The following is a 15,559-nucleotide window of genomic DNA, read 5'->3' as shown; positions in this document are numbered from 1 at the left end:
ATAGTCATAATGCTGTGTATAAGTTTAGATTTTAGAATATGTTTGGGCTTGAACCTGTCCTTGCTCCACATTGTAGAGGATTAGGGATTTGGGGGAAAATACCCCTTTGATGGCTGCTGGATAACCCATTGGATGCGTGAAGAGTGTCAGCGTCGCAGAAGATTTACAGCAAATCTTCTGCGACGCTGACCCTCCATTGAGCTATCCAGGTGTATTTTCACTAAAACTATAATCTTCTTCAAGTTCCAGGGGTGCCTTTCTGGCCCTATTGGCCTCTGTCTAGTGATCCTGAACTTGGACACTGGACAGCAGCAACGTAATTCACTCCTCCTTCCCCATAAGTGGGAATAACTAAAAAATGGTTAGTATCCCTTTGTTGACCATGATTAGGGTCACCTTCACCTTTTAAAGAGGTACTCCAAGGAGATAAAATCCTTGTCTAAAACTCTAATGGCTCATATATCTCTCCCTATTTTTATGCCCCTTCATGTGATTTTTCGACTCCTAGCTCAGCACCGCTGTTGCTCCTGATTTCACCCCTCCCTGTGGTTATGGTATGTCAAAAAAATCCAGGGGCATGGTTTACTTCTTGCTCCTTGTGCAAGCCAACCCCCTGACCAAGAGCTTTCTCTCTTCAGTTTTAGATCAGGGTGTGTGGCTTGTGTCTTGCTCCTTATGCAAGCCAGCCCCCTGACTAAGCCTTCTCTCTGCAGTCACAGATAAGGAGTCTTGCTCCTTATGGATGCCAGCCTATTGACCAAGACTTATCACAAGCTTCATGTGTTCTTTCCCTGCTATACTCCATGCTGATAGACCCTTGCGAGTTGCTGAGTGCAGACTGAGCCATGGATGTGCACAATGTACACTGACATGACTCATTTTCCGCTTATATAGTGAGTTGTTAGTGATGTATGATCCATTGCATGGTTTGTACCGGTCCATGCATCCGATGCCAGGACTAGTCAGGTTGTGGCTGCAGCTGGATCACCGAAATGCTGGATTTTAGTCCCCCATTGCTACACAGTCTGTCTATTAAAGATGAATGTCTCAGATGATAAGTCACTGCTGGTGCTGTGTTATTGTCAATTATCTTTGCATTTATGAATAATGTATATATTATACAGTCTTACGGTACTGCAGAACATTAAAACTTAGTTGTTTTTTTTCTGTTGCATAATTTCTCTCACTATTACACTTTGTGTTTTCTGATTAATGGCCCAAAATGTTATAGATTTCAGAAATTCAAAAGCTGCCAGTGTTCTAGATACTGCACCCCTTAATGGATATGAAAATAAAGTCAGTATTTTGTGCGCTCCTATAGTACCTCGCTAGATGACAGATACAGGGCTCCTATAGTACCTCGCTAGATGACAGATACAGGGCTCCTATAGTACCTCGCTAGATAACAGATACAGGGCTCCTATAGTACCTCGCTAGATGACAGATACAGCACTCCTATAGTACCTCGCTAGATAACAGACACAGCGCTCCTATAGTACCTCGCTAGATGACAGATACAGCGCCCCTATAGTACCTCGCTAGATAACAGATACAGCGTTCCTATAGTACCTCGCTAGATGACATACAGCACTCCTATAGTACCTCGCTAGATGACAGATACTGCGCTCCTATAGTACCTCGCTAGATAACAGATACAGCGCTCCTATAGTACCTCGCTAGATAACAGATACAGGGCTCCTATAGTACCTCGCTAGATAAGATACAGGGCTCCTATAGTACCTCGCTAGATAACAGATACAGGGCTCTCATAGTACCTCGCTAGATGACAGATACAGAGCTCCTGTAGTACCTTGCTAGATGACAGATACAGCTCTCTCATAGTACCTCGCTAGATGGCAGATACAGAGCTCCTATAGTACCTCGCTAGATGACTTATACAGCGCTCTCATAGTACCTCGCTAGATGACAGATACAGTGCTCTCATAGTACCTCGCTAGATAACAGATACAGTGCTCTCATAGTACCTCGCTAGATAACAGATACAGCGCTCCTATAGTACCTTGCTAGATGACAGATACAGCGCTTTCATAGTACCTCGCTAGATGACAGATACAGGACTCCTATAGTACCTCGCTAGATGGCAGATACAGGGCTCTTATAGTACCTCGCTAGATGACAGATACAGTGCTCTCATAGTACCTCGCTAGATGACAGATGCAGTGCTCTCATAGTACCTCGCTAGATAACAGATACAGCGCTCCTATAGTACCTTGCTAGATGACAGATACAGCGCTTTCATAGTACCTCGCTAGATGGCAGATACAGGGCTCCTATAGTACCTCGCTAGATAACAGATACAGCGCTCCTATAGTACCTTGCTAGATGATGACAGATACAGCGCTCTCATAGTACCTCGCTAGATGGCAGATACAGCGCTCTCATAGTACCTCGCTAGATGACAGATACAGTGCTCTCATAGTACCTCGCTAGATAACAGATACAGCGCTCCTATAGTACCTTGCTAGATGACAGATACAGCGCTTTCATAGTACCTCGCTAGATGACAGATACAGGACTCCTATAGTACCTCGCTAGATGACAGATACAGGACTCCTATAGTACCTCGCTAGATGGCAGATACAGGGCTCCTATAGTACCTCGCTAGATGACAGATACAGTGCTCTCATAGTACCTCGCTAGATGACAGATACAGTGCTCTCATAGTACCTCGCTAGATAACAGATACAGCGCTCCTATAGTACCTTGCTAGATGACAGATACAGCGCTTTCATAGTACCTCGCTAGATGACAGATACAGGACTCCTATAGTACCTCGCTAGATGACAGATACAGTGCTCTCATAGTACCTCGCTAGATGACAGATGCAGTGCTCTCATAGTACCTCGCTAGATAACAGATACAGCGCTCCTATAGTACCTTGCTAGATGACAGATACAGCGCTTTCATAGTACCTCGCTAGATGACAGATACAGGACTCCTATAGTACCTCGCTAGATGGCAGATACAGGGCTCCTATAGTACCTCGCTAGATAACAGATACAGCGCTCCTATAGTACCTTGCTAGATGATGACAGATACAGCGCTCTCATAGTACCTCGCTAGATGGCAGATACAGTGCTCTCATAGTACCTCGCTAGATAACAGATACAGCGCTCCTATAGTACCTTGCTAGATGACAGATACAGCGCTTTCATAGTACCTCGCTAGATGACAGATACAGGACTCCTATAGTACCTCGCTAGATGGCAGATACAGGGCTCCTTTAGTACCTCGCTAGATGACAGATACAGTGCTCTCATAGTACCTCGCTAGATGACAGATACAGGACTCCTATAGTACCTCGCTAGATGGCAGATACAGGGCTCCTATAGTACCTCGCTAGATGACAAATACATCTCTCTCATAGTACCTCGCTAGATGGCAGATACAGAGCTCCTATAGTACCTCGCTAGATGACCGATACAGGGCTCCTATAGTACCTCGCTAGATGACCGATACAGGGCTCCTATAGTACCTCGCTAGATGACAGATATAGCGCTCCTATAGTACCTCGCTAGGTGACAGAGCGCTCCTATAGTACCTCGCTAGATGACCGATACAGTGCTCCTATAGTACCTTGCTAGATGACAGATACAGTTCTCTCATAGTACCTCGCTTGATGACAGATACCGGGTTCCTATAGTACCTCGCTAGATGACAGATACAGGGCTCCTATAGTACCTCGCTAGATGATAGATACAGGGCTCCTATAGTACCTCGCTAGATGATAGATACAGGGCTCCTATAGTACCTTGCTAGATGACAGATACAGGGCTCCTATAGTACCTCGCTAGATAACAGATACAGCGCTCCTATAGTACCTTGCTAGATGATGACAGATACAGCGCGCTCATAGTACCTCGCTAGATGGCAGATACAGCGCTCTCATAGTACCTCGCTAGATGACAGATACAGTGCTCTCATAGTACCTCGCTAGATAACAGATACAGTGCTCTCATAGTACCTCGCTAGATAACAGATACAGCGCTCCTATAGTACCTTGCTAGATGACAGATACAGCGCTTTCATAGTACCTCGCTAGATGACAGATACAGGACTCCTATAGTACCTCGCTAGATGGCAGATACAGGGCTCCTATAGTACCTTGCTAGATGACAGTTACAGTGCTCTCATAGTACCTTGCTAGATGACAGATACAGTGCTCTCATAGTACCTCGCTAGATAACAGATACAGCGCTCCTATAGTACCTTGCTAGATGACAGATACAGCGCTTTCATAGTACCTCGCTAGATGACAGATACAGGACTCCTATAGTACCTCGCTAGATGGCAGATACAGGGCTCCTATAGTACCTCGCTAGATAACAGATACAGCGCTCCTATAGTACCTTGCTAGATGATGACAGATACAGCGCTCTCATAGTACCTCGCTAGATGGCAGATACAGCGCTCTCATAGTACCTCGCTAGATGACAGATACAGTGCTCTCATAGTACCTCGCTAGATAACAGATACAGTGCTCCTATAGTACCTTGCTAGATGACAGATACAGCGCTTTCATAGTACCTCGCTAGATGACAGATACAGGACTCCTATAGTACCTCGCTAGATGGCAGATACAGGGCTCCTATAGTACCTCGCTAGATGACAGATACAGTGCTCTCATAGTACCTCGCTAGATAACAGATACAGCGCTCCTATAGTACCTTGCTAGATGACAGATACAGCGCTTTCATAGTACCTCGCTAGATGACAGATACAGGACTCCTATAGTACCTCGCTAGATGGCAGATACAGGGCTCCTATAGTACCTCGCTAGATAACAGATACAGCGCTCCTATAGTACCTTGCTAGATGATGACAGATACAGCGCTCTCATAGTACCTCGCTAGATGGCAGATACAGCGCTCTCATAGTACCTCGCTAGATGACAGATACAGTGCTCTCATAGTACCTCGCTAGATAACAGATACAGCGCTCCTATAGTACCTTGCTAGATGACAGATACAGCGCTTTCATAGTACCTCGCTAGATGACAGATACAGGACTCCTATAGTACCTCGCTAGATGGCAGATACAGGGCTCCTTTAGTACCTCGCTAGATGACAGATACAGTGCTCTCATAGTACCTCGCTAGATGACAGATACAGTGCTCTCATAGTACCTCGCTAGATAACAGATACAGCGCTCCTATAGTACCTTGCTAGATGACAGATACAGCGCTTTCATAGTACCTCGCTAGATGACAGATACAGGACTCCTATAGTACCTCGCTAGATGGCAGATACAGGGCTCCTATAGTACCTCGCTAGATGACAAATACATCTCTCTCATAGTACCTCGCTAGATGGCAGATACAGAGCTCCTATAGTACCTCGCTAGATGACCGATACAGGGCTCCTATAGTACCTCGCTAGATGACCGATACAGGGCTCCTATAGTACCTCGCTAGATGACCGATACAGGGCTCCTATAGTACCTCGCTAGATGACCGATATAGCGCTCCTATAGTACCTCGCTAGATGACCGATACAGTGCTCCTATAGTACCTTGCTAGATGACAGATACAGTTCTCTCATAGTACCTCGCTTGATGACAGATACCGGGTTCCTATAGTACCTCGCTAGATGACAGATACAGGGCTCCTATAGTACCTCGCTAGATGATAGATACAGGGCTCCTATAGTACCTCGCTAGATGATAGATACAGGGCTCCTATAGTACCTTGCTAGATGACAGATACAGGGCTCCTATAGTACCTCGCTAGATAACAGATACAGCGCTCCTATAGTACCTTGCTAGATGATGACAGATACAGCGCTCTCATAGTACCTCGCTAGATGGCAGATACAGCGCTCTCATAGTACCTCGCTAGATGACAGATACAGTGCTCTCATAGTACCTCGCTAGATAACAGATACAGTGCTCTCATAGTACCTCGCTAGATAACAGATACAGCGCTCCTATAGTACCTTGCTAGATGACAGATACAGCGCTTTCATAGTACCTCGCTAGATGACAGATACAGGACTCGTATAGTACCTCGCTAGATGGCAGATACAGGGCTCCTATAGTACCTTGCTAGATGACAGTTACAGTGCTCTCATAGTACCTTGCTAGATGACAGATACAGTGCTCTCATAGTACCTCGCTAGATAACAGATACAGCGCTCCTATAGTACCTTGCTAGATGACAGATACAGCGCTTTCATAGTACCTCGCTAGATGGCAGATACAGCGCTCTCATAGTACCTCGCTAGATGACAGATACAGTGCTCTCATAGTACCTCGCTAGATAACAGATACAGTGCTCCTATAGTACCTTGCTAGATGACAGATACAGCGCTTTCATAGTACCTCGCTAGATGACAGATACAGGACTCCTATAGTACCTCGCTAGATGGCAGATACAGGGCTCCTATAGTACCTCGCTAGATGACAGATACAGTGCTCTCATAGTACCTCGCTAGATAACAGATACAGCGCTCCTATAGTACCTCGCTAGATGACAGATACAGCGCTTTCATAGTACCTCGCTAGATGACAGATACAGGACTCCTATAGTACCTCGCTAGATGGCAGATACAGGGCTCCTATAGTACCTCGCTAGATAACAGATATAGGGCTCCTATAATACCTCGCTAGATAACAGATACAGCGCTCCTATAGTACCTCGCTAGATGACAGATACAGTGCTCTCATAGTACCTCGCTAGATGACAGATACAGCGCTCCTATAGTATCTCGCTATATAGCAGATACTGTGCTCCCAGCGCTTTCTTTCTAAATATCTAGGCCCTTCATGGTAATGTGTTTAGCGCTCGGGAATTTTCAGCCCCCCCCCCCCCCACGTCTTGAGACACAGGAGAGACCCTTCACCTGTGTGTTCCTCATTCTCTTTTACCTATCTTATACTTACTATAACAGTCTATGGAGATGTATTGGAGGAAACGGGAGAGATGATTGTTTTCTGTATGACCCTTTGATTTTTGTTTTCATCTACAGTTACTAATAAGAAACCCTCACAAGTCTACATTACCAAGGTTAAACAGTTCGAAGGCTCATCTTGTTTCGTGAGAAGATCCCAGTGGACTCTAGAACAGCTCAGACAAGTAAATGGTATTGACCCTAATCGGGTAAGTTCTGTCCTTACTATGTCTGTACAGGCATGATGAATACACCTTAGTCCTAGACTGGATGTAATGTGCTTCTTCACGTCTTTTTGTTGCTAGGACTATTGAAAATAATGTTACAAACTGATAATCCACACCCTCACCCATTTCATTTTTAGTAGCTTTGTTGGGCTAGGATTGTCTTCTGAAGACCATCGTCTTCACCCCTCAGAACCCTCTTAACGCTGCAGAACATAGAGCTGCTCAGTACAAGTATTGACACCAAATACAGCTTTTAATTTTTTAATTTTTTTTTATGTTATTAATATTTTAGAGTTAGTTTATTACTTTTCATAGTTGTTTAGAAATGTTAATAAATTATAAGTTTATCAAAAAAAAAAGTTTAGTTTTTATTTTCAGCGTATGACGATTCATTACGGCACAACTTGTGACACGTTTTCATTAGGTTTGCGTTCTCTCTTCTCCATTTATTACATAAGGGGAGGTAATTTCTCAACACGTGAGGCGGGTCTTTCTTATCTCAGCAAACGCTCAAATCCGGTCACTCGCTGCATGGACAAATAAAGGAGAGGCAATATCTGAAATATCCAACATAAACTACACAGGGCACGAATCCTTACGTAGCAAATGTATTTGTGCAAGGGACAGATCATCTATGAAAACGAAGTAAGCTCATCCATTGTCCTCTTACAGATGATATAACCCTCGTTCTGCGGCTGCTAAATTAGATTAGCAGAACATATGCATAACGATAGATTAACTGCAGAAAACCAACGTCCTCATTGAAGTTTCGGACTATTAATCCCCAGCCAAAGAAAACAGCAGAGTAAATCAGCCTAAAAAGAAAAAGTTATAAAGTTACATAAAGTAAGTCGGCACAAAGCTCAATAATTAAAACGTGTCTCGCGTTCAGCACCATAGCCCATCCATAGAGACCTCAGATCCGGCTCATGTATTGGAGGACCATTAGTCTAATGACTGCGAGTCACAAGTTAAAGAAAAAATGTCTCCATGCAAAAATTGGAGGACAATGTTATATGTTCATAATAATAGGTATAATTGCTAAAAGTATAAATATATATTATGTTTGTCAAATTAAGGCCCCTATTTATAATAAAAGGAAAAAAAAACTGGGATTACCAGCAAATTTTCAACAGTGAATTTTGATATTTCTGACGTTGTCTTACTGACTCCACTGTTCTAGTTTTCATCCAGTACAAAGAGTGAAATAGAAAAAGTCTAAGTTGTAGATGTTTTTCTTGAGATTGGCACATTTTCCTAATACTGGTGTTCCAGAATGTAATTACAATCTAGCATACGCCATATTCCACACACAAAATGCATGGAGAATACAGAATATGGCGTAGTTACTGAACGATGGCCTCCATATACCCAGCACATCTCACAACAACCTGCTTGATTTCAGACATATACAATATAGGCTCATGTCATACATGTGATGTCATGCCTATGCCCTCATAGTCACCACACTGCCCTCCCGCCATGGACCGTCTAATCATAAGACTACACATGACCTCAGGCACAGCAATGTGCAGGATAATCAGTCTAGAAATTGAAAAAAAAGGAAATCCCTGTCAAGGCTCTGTTCACATTGTAAGAAAGCAGGACGTAGGGTCCTGGATGGCAGGTATGTGTCACCAAGGTGGCTGGCCTCGGTGATGTAGTTGCCGGGATATAGTGCACCAGTAACACTAGGTTACTGAGAGGGTTTTTATGTGACTGGATTTTGGGTCCAGGATTTAGGAGCATCCAGAAGTCTGGGTGGGAAAGGTCACTCCCATACTCCATGTATAGAAAAAACAAAAGTGGTTTATACCAGGCGCCAGTCATCCCAGATCACCCGAATAAGTCAGAAAGATTTTTTATATTTATGCACAAAAAACTTATGATTCCACTCGTATGCAGTAGTGTAATTACATAAAATCATTTAAAAACACAAAAAAATACAAAAATGTGAAAAGATTATCCCCTTAAAATGAGACATTGTTATTATATCTGACGTTTTACCAGACGAAAATAGGACAGCACGCTTGTGTGGTACTTTTAGCTGGATTTGCCATGGAGACTCCACACAGTTCCTCCATACACTGTAGGGGTTTCTGCTCTCTGGTAGCTGCTTGCATACGCACTGTCACAGGGTGTTTATATCAAAACAGAATAAAGATATTGTCCTTTATAAACTTTACAGCTCCAAAACAGCCTTTCTTCAGCACAAATTATTAACAAAACAGTCCTTTCTTCAGCACAAATAAATAACAAAACAGTCCTTTCTCTAGATAAGGCAAAGTAAATCATATAGATAGTCTATGTGACTATCACAAATACGAGTGCTATCCGTGAAAATCCGATGTCTGAATGAATCCTATATGTGTGCAGCCTGCCTGTGCTGAGGATGGGGCGGATGGGAATCTTTGCAAATAGGTCCTTAATTTCTATGGACAGGTGGTGTTCATACCTTTCATGGAGTAACACTTCTGGCTCGTCTGGACTTTAGCTGTCACACCTATTTACTGGAAAGGATACGCAGATGTCCAGAGGCACAGGAAGCCAAAGGCTAGCACTATTCCCGGTACATAAATCCTAAAGTTCAACTTTCATTCACAGTTCTGGGCTTCAAGAAGAAAGGACACAGTGATTTTGGGAGTGATTTAGATGATCCTGCTGTAAAGACAAATTCATAGAATTGTGTTAACATTAGATTACTAGCATTTACCTCCCAAACTACCATCCTATTATTGACTTCTCCCAGGTAATCTAGAGATACAGGACGGGTTCAGTCTGCATTTCCTCATCATTATTCACTGCACACGGTTATTCAGCCGAATGCTTTCAAATGTGACTGCACCTCGTGGTTCTGCATCATACTGATCAATAGCAATAATTTCCCACAGGACTGGATTAATTATTCCTGTTTATCATATGTATCCGCTGAATCTAACACTCCTTTTAATAATACCAAATACACAAGCAAAATCGGACATAGGAAATGTTTGTTCTGAAAATGGCATTTGGTTGAGTAATGTTGGTGCTCTTGGTTGCACAGATAGACCCACAGGAGGCACAAGGAGAACCTGTGACCTAGTCCTCAATGTGGCACCATATTACGGGTCTATTCAAGCTTTTAGGGTAAAATATTTCTTCAATAATTTCAAAAGAATACACTTTCGGCCTCCCTCTAATGAATGAGGTCTTATGGGAACGTACAGTTTGCCGTGGGCTAAGTGCACGGACTATGCTCTTAGCCTTAGACCATCAGGAAAAAAAGTTTGTACGCCTTCATACGAACGCCAAGGCATACAGAGTTTCAGTAGGTCCTTTATAAAAGTATATACAGTGGCACGTAAATGTTTTAGCACCCAAAAATTATTTGGTCAAAATGATGTTATTGTGAACAGTTAAGCAAGTTGAAGATGAAATGATCTCTAAAAGGCCTGAAGTTAAAGATGATACATTTCCTTTGTATTAATTAAAAAAAATATAGTAATGTTTTACATTTTAATGACAAAAAGGAAAATGGGCCGATTCAAAAGTTTTTCCACCCTCATGGTTAGTACATAGTATCGCCCCCTTTTGCAAGTAACACAGATTGTAAACACTTTTTGTAGCCAGACAAGAGTCTTTCAATTCTTGTTTGAGGGATTTTCATCCATTCTTCTTTGGAAAATTCTTCCAGTTCTGTGAGATTCCTGGGTCGTCTTGCATGCACTGCTATTTTGAGGTGTAGCCACAGATTTTAAATGATGTTCAGATCAGGGGACTGTGAGGGCCATTGTAAAACCTTCAGCTTGCACCTTTTGAGGGAGTCTGTAAAGAAATGTGTCATCTTTAACTTTAGGCCTTTTAGAGATCCTTTCATCTTCAACTTGCTTGAAGGGAATGTCACCCCCTGGGAGTTATCAGACCTTTACTATGGGCATACAGGTTATAGAAAAGTAAATCTATACATACCTGTATGGCCCTTAGTAGAGGTTTGATTGCAGAGAAAAGAGTTTTAATTAATTCTATTTTGTACAGGCTTGGCGTCCGGGGGGAGCCAAGCAATCCCCCCCTGTTTATTATTCCCCCAAATCCCTGCCTATATGCTTAATTATCATTCTCCCCCCCCCCTCTCCTGCATGTCACAGTGCCCTGTGATGTGCACTGTGCTCCCTGACTCCCGGGCATGCTCAAAGGGCCGCTCACGTAGAAGCGCGCTTTGCTTCCTCCCGGCCCTGTCTCTCTGTGCTCTGAGCCGCAGGGTTGTATTGCGCAGGCGCCAGAAAGTGACAGTGACTCACCGGCACCTATGCCACTGTATCTGCCCTATTACAGCTCTGTAGTATATCTAGGGCATTGCATGGAGTCTTGGTATGGCTGAGTCCATGAGGCATCATACAGTGTTCCTGCAGAGAAGGCTTTTGCATGGCGGTACCATTCTTGGACTCACATATTCTGTTTATTCTCCTTTGTCATATGTAGGAGTCTCCAGAATTCGATCTTCAGTTTGACAACGCTTCTGATCAATGGGTGGCGAGTTCTGGCTCAGAGAAATTTACCTTCTTCCAAATCTTGCATCATACATGTCAGAGATATCTCTCCGATAGGAAGCCTGAGTTCATCAACTGTCAGTCCAGACTTTTCTCAGGTGATTATTGAACAATTTTCTATGCTAAAGTTTCCTAACTGCATAGAGACATGCACATTGCCATCTCATAGCCATCACACATGAGCATGCTTGTGTATGGAGGAGTGGGGAGAGAGGGCCGTTCCCTTTTGCTGTCTTTGCAGGATATATTTTGGGAATTACTGTGGCAAAAATGCCACTAATGTTACTTTTTTTCAGATGACCCAAGGACAGTGATTAATAGAAAAGTGGCTGAAACACAACCACTTATGTATTTGGTTACTTTTATTTTCAACTTAGAAATTACTGATGGTTAATGTGAAATTTTATATTTTACACTATGTGCAACCCCCAACCAAGTCATTTAAGTCTGTTTTCAACACCCAAGAACAGTGTACATGAGACTAATCAGGGAGGTAAACCATAGATTATTAGATAGATATTACCAACAAGAGCACAAGGTGGCCCCACACATCGAATAGCTGTTGGCCAAACACTTGTTCAACCTTCGGCTGTCTGTCCCAGCTCCTCAACCCATATGCACATTTGGCTCGGCCGTGCATGTGTTAGCAGAAGAAAGTAAAGCCAACCATACATGTTATATGACTGTCAACCGAATAACGCTTCAGCCTATCTTTTGGCCAACAACCATCTCAGCCGACACTCCCATACTGAGGAGCACTCACTTTCCCGAGTACTCCTGTATTCTCTGTGAGAAAGATGCCAGCTGACAACTCTGCTAGGAGAACAATGCAATTGCCAATTCGAAATTGGACATGCCCAATCGACCCTTTCCACCAAACATTGGCCGACCGGCGCCCCCCCATACAAATGAGACCATGAACCGAAACCCGTTCATATCGGTGGGGTCTGCCAACATTAATCTGTGTATGTGGACCTTAAGCTGCCTCCAGGGCGGCCCAGTCTTCTCCAGGGCGGCCCAGTCTCCTCAGCCTTCTAGGCATTGATGAAGCTGACTAGTTCGAGTCATGAGACTCACAGCTGGTCTGTGCTTGGACTGCGACACATCGATGGGTGAGTGTAGCCTAAATGACACAGGTCCACCCATCTAGCTGGAGCAGTAGAGCCCTGAACAGCTGTTTCTTATGGTTGCAGTGCTTAACATTAAAAATGTTTTGCCATGACAGATTACATATGTCATAAATGTTGCTGTGGATCAGATATTGGAAGGGTTCTAAGTGGTCAAACCTCAAGGCATGACTTTCTTGGAAAAGTCTCCTGTAATAGTTTCTGCTTTTTTTTCTTTTATAAAGTTTTACATTTTATTGCCAGACTAAAGTTTGTATTCACTGCAGGCAACAGTATACTTCACTCGGCTGCTGACAGTGTAACCAGTGCTGTACAGAAAGCCAGCCAAGCCCTGAACGAGCGCGGAGAGCGCCTTGGCCGTGCAGAAGAATCGACAGCGGAAATGATGAACAGCGCACAACAATTTGCAGACACCGCTCACAAGGTGAACATAATTCTGATTTGGCTGAAGTAAAGCACCTGCTCCTATTACAGTATGTCATAAGCTAAACATCAAAGTTACTACAAGGCCACGCACTGTCTGGTACATGAGGGTCACAGGACATAAACTGATATATTGCTTAGTGCTGTTATAGGACTTCCAGTCCTCGGCTTTAACCAAGTCAGTTCTTACTTTAGAGACCGGATGAGGTGGAAGGGCTTTGCCAGACTGGAATTCGAAATACTGCCAAATTTTTTTGGGCCATACAGGGTCAACATCTTGAGTTAATCGTCAAACTTAGGACTCCTTTACCTGAGGTTCACTGGGGCCGTTCACATGTCCGTGATGTTTCACAGACTCAGCGGTCCGTGGAATATTGCGGAGATATGACCAATTTTGATCAAAATCAGCAATGCAAGTCAATGGGTCCATGAAAAAAACAGACCGCACTCGGATGACATCCAAGTACAGACTGACAGAATGGAGAAAGTGACGAGAAAAACTGATGACCCTCGGACCACACTCTCTAATCAAACTCTGATCAGAATAATCTGTCCATATTTCTCACATGTGGTAAAATCGGAGGTGTAAATGAGGCCTTAGAGTAACATTAATTTTAGTTTTTATTTCATAAATTGATAGTACACATGAAAATAAGCATCTTTGTAATATATCTTATCAGAGGAATCTGTTTTTTCTCCTTCTGGACTGATCTTTCACTCTTAATTCATGATTAAAATCTGTGTTCGGTGAAGACAGACACCTACATTACTGAGATAGGAGATGTCAGTTGGTGCTTGTATGATTCTATGGAGGGAGGAGGAGCTAGAGGCAGACACAGATATTCTGCTGCAAGTTCACCTGAAATGACAGGTACAGTTTAAAATGTCAGTGTAACTGTCATTTCAGGAGAACTTTCAGCAGAATATCTGTGTCTGTCTGTAGCTCCTCCCTCCACTCTTCATAGAATCTTATAAGCACCAACTGTCATTTTCTATCTAAGTAATGGGGAAATCTATCTTTACTGAATGCAGATTTTACCCATGAAATCAGAACGAATTATCGGTTCAGGATGAGAAAGAAAGCAGTTTTGTCCAATAAGATATATTGCAAAGTTAGTTATCTTCATGTAATCTATGAAATAAGTGATGGTAGTTATTAAATATTTTTTTCTTACGGTATTTTTCTACTACATATTTTGATATAAATCCCATGTGCTATGTGAATTTTCATTGTATTGATTCCAACCTTTTCCATTTCTCCGCAGCTCGCCATGAAACATAAATGCTGACACTCTTAACGGAAAACTGTGTCATTACCTTATACCCCTGCCGAACTCTATATGCCAAAACCTCAGCACAAGGTTATTAGTAAGAAAATATCTTTATTTTGAATGGGACACCTACTGACTTCCTCTCGCCACTCATGTCGTGTCGTGCTTCTCGGGCACAATTGTTGCAAATGCAACGCAAAGTTAAAAACTCTGGGAATAATATGCAGGGTACAGCAGCAGCTTCCAGCACCCACTACCATGCTAGTAATACACGGACATAATTGGGAACAATATCGAGTATACCGAAGATGCTGCATCCTAAGGAAATGCATGAAGGAGAACTGTGGACACCTGAAAGTTTGCGATTGAAGATACGTTGTTTCCCATGATTGCCAGCTATCCAAATACCTGCAATGATGTGACTGCATTATGCCACGCCGCAGTGGCTGGGTATGAATGGTCGGTGCTTTTTCAATTGCTGGCACAAGTGACTTGATATGAAAGACATATCTTATTCCGAACCCGGAGTGTCTAGTGGCAATATTTAAGCAGCTTTGCGCAGACTTACCGATTTTTTGCACCGCCTTTCGTGTGTGTCACTGGACATCGTGGTTCCTTTTCATATTTTTAAGTCAGATTTTATCATAGTTTGTGTGTTTTTTTTTTTTTTAGTTCATTGCCGTCTTTCATGCCAGTATTTCTATACAGCTGGGATATCTACAACATTTCCATGTATTTAATTTCCAAGCCATGTCGCATAATAATATTCCAAGCAATAAAAAAAAAGTTTACTGATATCTTAAAAAACATTACCGCCTCAATTTTATTTTTTCGTGGAGAAGTTTAAAGAGGTTGTCCACTACTTTTACATTGATGCCCTATCCTTAGGATAGGGCATCAATGTCTGATTGGCCGGGTCCAACACCCGTCACCCCACCATTCATCTGTAATTGGTGGCAGCCGGCCGGAAGTGCTTGCGGAGCTGGTTGTCTACTTGTAGTAGCCGCAGCAGGGTACTACACATCCGCCTCCTATTCAAATCAATAGGAGGTTAATGTGCAGTATTAAGCCCCGGTC

General features: G+C 43.0%; 1 protein-coding gene across 1 annotated transcript in view; it reads left to right on the top strand.

Moving 5' to 3' along the window:
* Positions 1-15,289, top strand: part of STXBP6 (syntaxin binding protein 6) — a 77,013-nt gene extending 61,724 nt beyond the window's left edge. Inside the window, exons 3-6 of the mRNA XM_073639039.1 lie at positions 6,987-7,117; positions 11,594-11,759; positions 13,055-13,212; positions 14,477-15,289. Coding sequence (XP_073495140.1) covers positions 6,987-7,117; positions 11,594-11,759; positions 13,055-13,212; positions 14,477-14,500 — 479 coding nt within the window. The 3' untranslated portion in view covers positions 14,501-15,289. The remainder of the gene's footprint in view (positions 1-6,986; positions 7,118-11,593; positions 11,760-13,054; positions 13,213-14,476) is intronic.
* Positions 15,290-15,559: the final 270 nt, after the last annotated feature.

The sequence above is a fragment of the Phyllobates terribilis genome, unplaced genomic scaffold, assembly GCF_046119375.1.
Source record: "Phyllobates terribilis strain yellow unplaced genomic scaffold, ASM4611937v1 Scaffold_7__3_contigs__length_470593459, whole genome shotgun sequence".
Lineage (NCBI taxonomy): Eukaryota > Metazoa > Chordata > Amphibia > Anura > Dendrobatidae > Phyllobates > Phyllobates terribilis.
This window is presented reverse-complemented; position numbering and strand designations above follow the sequence as displayed.